Source organism: Vicia villosa, linkage group LG5 (genome assembly GCF_029867415.1).
Source record: "Vicia villosa cultivar HV-30 ecotype Madison, WI linkage group LG5, Vvil1.0, whole genome shotgun sequence".
Classification (NCBI taxonomy): Eukaryota; Viridiplantae; Streptophyta; class Magnoliopsida; order Fabales; family Fabaceae; genus Vicia; species Vicia villosa.
In genome coordinates this window covers 26,141,917-26,149,209 of record NC_081184.1, presented here as the reverse complement: position 1 = coordinate 26,149,209, position 7,293 = coordinate 26,141,917, and the positions used below count along the sequence as shown (strand labels likewise).

The 7,293-nt window shown below is 37.4% G+C and overlaps 1 protein-coding gene across 1 annotated transcript; it reads left to right on the top strand.

Moving 5' to 3' along the window:
* The first annotated feature begins 697 nt into the window (after window positions 1-697).
* LOC131601482 (transketolase, chloroplastic-like) lies at window positions 698-4,541 on the top strand. The gene is made up of 7 exons (XM_058873313.1): window positions 698-1,277; window positions 1,934-2,024; window positions 2,161-2,266; window positions 2,365-2,647; window positions 2,785-2,933; window positions 3,023-3,176; window positions 3,308-4,541. The coding sequence occupies exons 1-7, from the start codon at window positions 798-800 to the stop codon at window positions 4,265-4,267; spliced, it is 2,223 nt and encodes a 740-aa protein (XP_058729296.1). The 5' UTR covers window positions 698-797; the 3' UTR covers window positions 4,268-4,541.
* Window positions 4,542-7,293: the final 2,752 nt, after the last annotated feature.

Here is a 7,293-nt window from a genome sequence, read left to right as displayed (position 1 = left end):
AAACATGCATCAGAATAAAGCCCATTTTTAATTTTAAAAAACTGTAATTACATGCCAAATTAAGGCATTTTGATTGGTTGTATGTGTAAAACTGATTTACACTGACAGTGCACTATCTTTAAACTCCACTTTATATATATTTAATTCATTTATTTTTGAAACACACCCCAATTTTAAAAATAAATTTATTCTAAAAAATACATTTTCAAAATAAATATAATTTTAAATTTTAAATATCTCAAAAATAAATAAATTATATGTATTTTGGTGCGTCCCAAAATACATATTCAAAATTTAAAATTTTTTCAAATAGACAAAAAAACCCATGTTCAATTAGTTGGCCTGCTTCATTGTTATGCCTATTTCTGAACAACAAACGGAAACACCCCCGAATTACGTTACAACCGAATACTAGTAACACTTTATTTTGATCCTCAATTCATATATTTTCCAACAAAAAGTTCCTTTCTCTCCATTTCTATTTTCACCCCAACCACTACTTTATTATACGCATAAAACAAAAAAAAACAAAAAAAACAAAAAAACAAAAAAACAAAAGTGAAATAATCCAATTTAGAATATTTAAAAAATAACAAATTTATTTTTTAATATATTCCAAAAATAAAAAATATTATTTTCCTTTCTCTCTCCCTGTGTACACTGCACCAGTCCTCAACGGGCGACAACCTCAACAACCTCCTTCCTCTCTCTCTCTCTCTACAAAACCAAAATGAATTCATCAAATTTCACATTCATCATTTCTCTCTCTCTTCTTTCTCTCTCTTCCAACAACAACCATGGCTTCTTCTTCCACCTCCTCCCTCTCTCTCACCACCCCCCATCTCACCACCCCTCCCACCACCACCCGTCTCTCCTCTCTCCCTTCCACCATCTCCCTCACCCGATCACCAACCCCCACCCGCCTCCTCTCCCTCTCTCAATCCCAATCCCAAACCCACCTCCGTCGCACCATCATCAAAGCCTCTACCTCTTCAACCCTCACCACCGACACCCCAACCGATGAATCATCACTCGTTGAGAAATCAGTCAACACGATCCGGTTCCTCGCGGTTGATTCTGTCGAGAAGGCGAATTCGGGTCACCCGGGTTTGCCCATGGGCTGTGCTCCGATGGGTCATGTGCTTTACGATGAGGTTATGAGGTATAACCCCAAGAACCCGTTTTGGTTTAACCGTGATCGGTTTGTTTTGTCTGCTGGCCATGGGTGTATGCTTCAGTACGCTTTGCTTCATCTTGCTGGATACGACAGTGTTCAGGTAACCCAACAAAAAAACTATCCGGGTCGGGTCGATTTTTTTCAAAGTTTGCATTTTTTTATATGGGTTTGAGAATTTTGTTGTTTTGGTTGAATGGGTATGTATATTGTGATTTGGTGTGCTTGTTTGTATATAGATCTTGTAACTATCCTAATTTTGAAAAAAGTGATTTTTGTTTTGTTGTTGTGATTGTGACTTGTGAGTAATGGGTATTGAGTTCTGTTTATTGCTTTTTAAACAATTTTGCAATATTAGCTTTTTTTTGGGTTGAAAAAATAGAAGCAAATAGCTTTTTTTTTAACACTTTTTGGTTAATTTAGTTGCTTGTTAGATTAGTGTATTTGAGTGTGTGTGGAGCTTTTAACTTTTCTTTTTTAAGGGAAAAGACTAGCTTGTGTTGAATATGAAAAAGTGTGTTTATTGGGAAATTGGCAAGTATTTATTGCACCGATACCTCTGGAAAATAGGTGTTTCAGAGTTTGTGCACCGATGCTTGTGATTACGTTAATTTATTCTTTTTTTTTTCAAATTATTATGGCGTTGCTGTATGAGTGTAGTTGTCGTGTTTGAAGTGTCCGTGCTTCGTAGTATTTTCCTTTTGGACTTGTTGACCATAGACTGAAGTGTTGATATTATGTTTGGGGTTTGATTTATAGGAAGCGGATTTGAAGGAATTTCGTCAATGGGGGAGCAGAACCCCCGGCCACCCTGAGAATTTCGAGACACCTGGAATTGAAGTCACAACAGGTTGGTTATAACTTGAAGTTTGTATTTTGTTTATTTCATGATACGGTATTGCGATTTTGTTTAGTTGATTTTTGTTGTTGTTGTTGTTGCGACTGCTTCTGTTTGTTTATTTCATCTTTGCTTGAAAATTTTACAGGTCCCCTTGGTCAGGGTATTGCCAATGCCGTTGGTTTAGCCCTTGCAGAGAAGCACTTAGCCGCCAGATTTAACAAGCCCGACAATGAGATTATTGATCACCATACGTAAGATGACTAAATCCTCTGTTTCTCATTTTCATTTTCTTTATTCTAATGGCTTTATCTGTATGCTTCTTTTTGCTTATGGTACTTGTTTTCTATAGATATTGTATATTGGGTGATGGTTGTCAAATGGAGGGAATCGCAAATGAAGCTTGCTCGCTTGCAGGACACTGGGGATTGGGGAAGTTAATAGCCTTTTATGATGACAATCACATTTCTATCGATGGTGACACGGAAATCGCGTTCACCGAGAGTGTTGACAAGCGTTTTGAAGCACTCGGGTGGCATGTTATTTGGGTTAAGAATGGAAACACCGGCTTTGATGAAATTCGCGCTGCCATTAAGGAAGCAAAAGCTGTCACAGACAGACCCACATTGATTAAGGTTAGTTTTAAATGGCTAATATGTTTAGAAAATGAAAGCTATAGAATATGGAAATCAATTCGAGTCACAAGTTTTGCGATTATCAACTCAAATAGTTGCTGTCTGTTGGTATTTACCGATGTTCATCTATTTCACAGTTCACGACAACCATTGGTTATGGTTCTCCAAACAAATCCAACTCCTACAGTGTGCATGGAAGTGCACTTGGTGCCAAAGAAGTTGATGCCACAAGAAACCATCTCGGATGGCCTCATGAGCCTTTCCACGTGCCCGAGGATGTCAAAAAGTATGGACAATGTATTTATTGACTTCTCCATTTTCCGCCACTGATGTGATAAATATGATACTTAATTAGAATTGCTTTATTGTCTGCAGACACTGGAGTCGCCATATTCCCGAGGGCGCTGCTATTGAATCTGAGTGGAATGCCAAGTTTGCTCAATACGAAAAGAAGTACAAGGAGGAAGCTGAAGTGCTGAAATCGATCATCACTGGCGATTTACCCGCTGGTTGGGAGAAAGCACTTCCGGTAAGTAAATTCCATATTTCCAATATCGATCACGAATTTAATGTTAACTAATATCATATCTGGTCTATAAATGCTTCAAAATATTTATTTATGGAATAACGATAGTGAACGATCTTTCAATTTGATTTCAGACATACACTCCAGAGATCCCAGCCGATGCGACCCGAAATCTATCCCAGCAAAACCTTAATGCCCTAGCGAAGGTTCTTCCCGGTCTGCTCGGTGGCAGTGCAGATCTTGCTTCTTCCAATATGACCTTGCTGAAAGCATCTGGAAACTTCCAAAGTGATTCTCCAGCAGAGCGTAACGTTAGATTCGGTGTTAGGGAACACGGAATGGGAGCAATCTGCAACGGCATTGCTCTTCACAGCCCTGGACTGATTCCATATTGTGCAACCTTCTTTGTTTTCACCGACTACATGCGCGGTGCCATAAGGCTTTCTGCCCTATCCGAAGCCGGTGTTATCTATGTCATGACTCATGACTCAATAGGACTCGGAGAGGACGGCCCAACCCATCAGCCTATAGAGCACCTGGCAAGTTTCCGAGCAATGCCAAATATCTTGATGCTTCGTCCTGCCGACGGTAACGAAACAGCTGGAGCATACAGAGTCGCCGTGCTCAACCGGACGAGACCATCTATTCTCGCCCTTTCCAGACAAAAATTGCCTAACCTTGCCGGAACTTCCATTGAAGGAGTCGAAAAAGGTGGATACATCGTCTCTGACAACTCATCAGGAAACAAACCCGATCTCATTTTGATCGGAACCGGATCTGAATTGGAAATTGCTTACAAAGCTGGTGAGGATCTAAGAAAAGAAGGAAAGACGGTCAGAGTCGTTTCCTTTGTTTCTTGGGAACTTTTCGCCGAGCAATCAGATGCTTACAAGGAGAGTGTTCTCCCTGCAGCTGTCACAGCTCGGGTTAGCATTGAAGCCGGAACAACATTCGGGTGGGAGAAAATAGTCGGAAGCAAAGGAAAAGCAATCGGGATTGACCGTTTCGGAGCTAGTGCTCCTGCAGGAAGAATATACAAAGAGTTTGGTATCACTAAGGAGGCTGTTATTGCTGCAGCAAAAGAGCTTATTTAGAATTAATAGTTTTTGCTCAATTAAGAACTTTCTGTTTCATCTTTTTCTTCTGGTTTTGGTTGAGTTGATTTATCTACACAAAAAGGAAGTTTCAATAGCATTGTGTTGTTTGGTTGAATAAGAAAAAGTATAGATTACTTTGATTAGGATTGTGAAGAAGAGTACACTAATAAAATTTTATGAACTTGTAAACTTTTTAATCAGTTGAGTTTGGTATTGCTGCCACACTGTTAAATTCAATGATGAAGAAGAATGTTCTATAATGCTAGTTGTATAAATATTCTGTTTCACTAGTGGGCAATGTGCAATTGCAATTGCAATATAGAGGCAAAATTGAGACACATTAAATGCTAAAAAAAAAAGGTGAAAATTACATATTTAAAGTGACACAATTGCATATCAAATATTGTGCAATTTTTTAATTTTGGAATGTAAATATCTACCTGTTGGAAATTAAGTTTAAAAAAGTTTTTAAAAAATTGTGACTTGATAGTTTAATTTCCAGGACATGTTTTATACATTTAAGTAACATGTACTTTCGAAATGTATAGTGTCTAAGAAAGTTAAGTTTTAAGATGTAAAAAAATAACTGCATGAAATTGTCACCCTGGAAACCCCTTAAAAATCTTTTCTTTTGACAAAAATACTCCACAAATTTTAGAATATGAAGTGTGTTTTTTGAAATGTTCAGATTCTATAATTTAAAATTGTTTAATCTATCAATAAATACATTGAACATGCATTTTATTAAATCATATGAAATTTCACATGTTACAAGTCATCAATTCCATTAATTACTTTTTCATCAGACCCAACCAAACACACTACAATCTCATCAAATGTCTTAAAACAAATAAGCGTTGAACAAATAACATTCAACAACATATCTAATTAGGGCAACATCTAACTTGAAAGACATTAAGGAACGACACAGACCAAATATTAGGACATGATTCTCATATAATTGTCTTTGAGAACTAGGTGATATAATCCTTTAAACTTTTTAATTAAACCAATCATCTTCATTGATCATTGATCATGAATGAAACACTTTAAATCATTAAACTGAATAATATACTTAAAATTTTGACGTAGTTTTTGAACTGAAATGAGATTGACGGAAAAGTCAGGGATATATAATACATTTGAAATGATAAAATCATAGGAAAACTTAACCGTGTCAATATTTTTGGCCAAAACAAATTGACCATTTGACAACTTGACATTAATGGGATTAACTTCACTAGTATGATGAACCCGATAACTGTTAGAACAAATATGATCACTAACTCCCGCATCTATGATCTAGGAGTCAAGAGTAGAGCATTTGTAAATGAATGAATGAGAATTACTTTTAGCAATCACAAATATATATGACTTGTAAATAAAGAGGAGCTAACTTGATTGGAAACTACAGAAGACAGTCCTTCGTTGATAGCTGAATTCTCAAGAAGATTCACCAGCTTGTCAAATTGTTCTTGAGTAATAGGTGCAGATTCATGCTTCTCATTTTGTTGTTGAGTAGAGGTTCTATCATCATCTTCATTTTCATTTGCAAGGGAATTATTAGCCATGTAACTAGGGGTGGCAAACAAGCATATCTGCCCCAAAAAAACCGCAAAAATAAGGCGGGACGGGTATAGTTAAGGGTGCGGGCCTAAAACCTTGTCTCGTCCCGCAAAAATGTGAGGGCGGGATGGAGAATGGCCGCGGGCTTTGTAACACCCTTCTAAACCCCGCAGCAATTTAAATAAATATATCAGAGTAAAAACATAAACACAAGGGTGCCACAATTATTTAAAATAAATAAACCAATCATGGTCAAAGTCATGCTTCATTAGGAAACGATTTAACAAAACACAATTATGTTTATCACAGCGGAATAAGAAACATCATCAACATAATTAAATGGAAGTATAATCCAACACCAATTAAAATAGAGAATTCTCATAAATCTCTATAACTATCGTTCCCCAGTGTTACAAGATCAGAGCATGACCGACACGACCCAACATAAACGGATAAACTCTACGAGTCATCCTCACCGAGCACTAATGCCGCTACTCCTCAATCTGAAAATGACAACATGTAAGGGTGAGTCTCATTCTCAATTAGTAAATATTATGCAATTCATAAGCAACAAGCATCATAATATACCGTTCACCCAATTATACACATTCAGATTCACATCTATTATTCGTCAAATCACACAATAATAGATTACGATACAAAACACAGAAATCCACACAATCATGCTATGACAAAATGCATATGACACAACTGACACTATGCATGTGGTACCAAAATTCGTGAATCACATTCACAGGACTTCTCTCCTCGATACTGCCCTTTAATCGCTCACACCCCACATGGGCACACGATTAACCTCATCGCTCACACCCCATGGGCACACGATGACTACTTACTAATCTATCTCCGCATAATGGGAATTAGCCACCAACGATCCACTCATCAACGGGATCCATCATCAAATGCATAGGAATGAATGAAACACACATAACATACTTAAAACATCACCGAATCACGATGAACAACTCACCTCAACATTACATCACCGAATAAGTATGTACATGTTTTCAACATCATTCAAATAGCCATGCATTCATCACAATCACAATATCAATCACAACCAATTCATCATCACATCAAACACATTGTCACACCTATCTCATATGCACACAATGTTCAATTCTCATCAAGTAATTAAATCGAGTTTTAAAGAAATAAAGTCGGCCACCGCCCATATTCATCATTCATCATATAAAACATTTAATTACTTGCACAACACCCAAAACGGCACTAAGAAATGATCTACAGATCAAAAGATACGTTATTTTAAAGTTTTAGAAAAATTTACACTCAGCAATGTTCGCTCAGCGAAGCAAGACAGAAGCGAATCCTTCAGACCTCCGCTCAGCGGACCTCTAGCGATGTCCAACAGAAGAAAACTACGTTGGGACCTGCGATTTCAACGGACTCAGCGGACCTGCGATTTCAGCAAATCC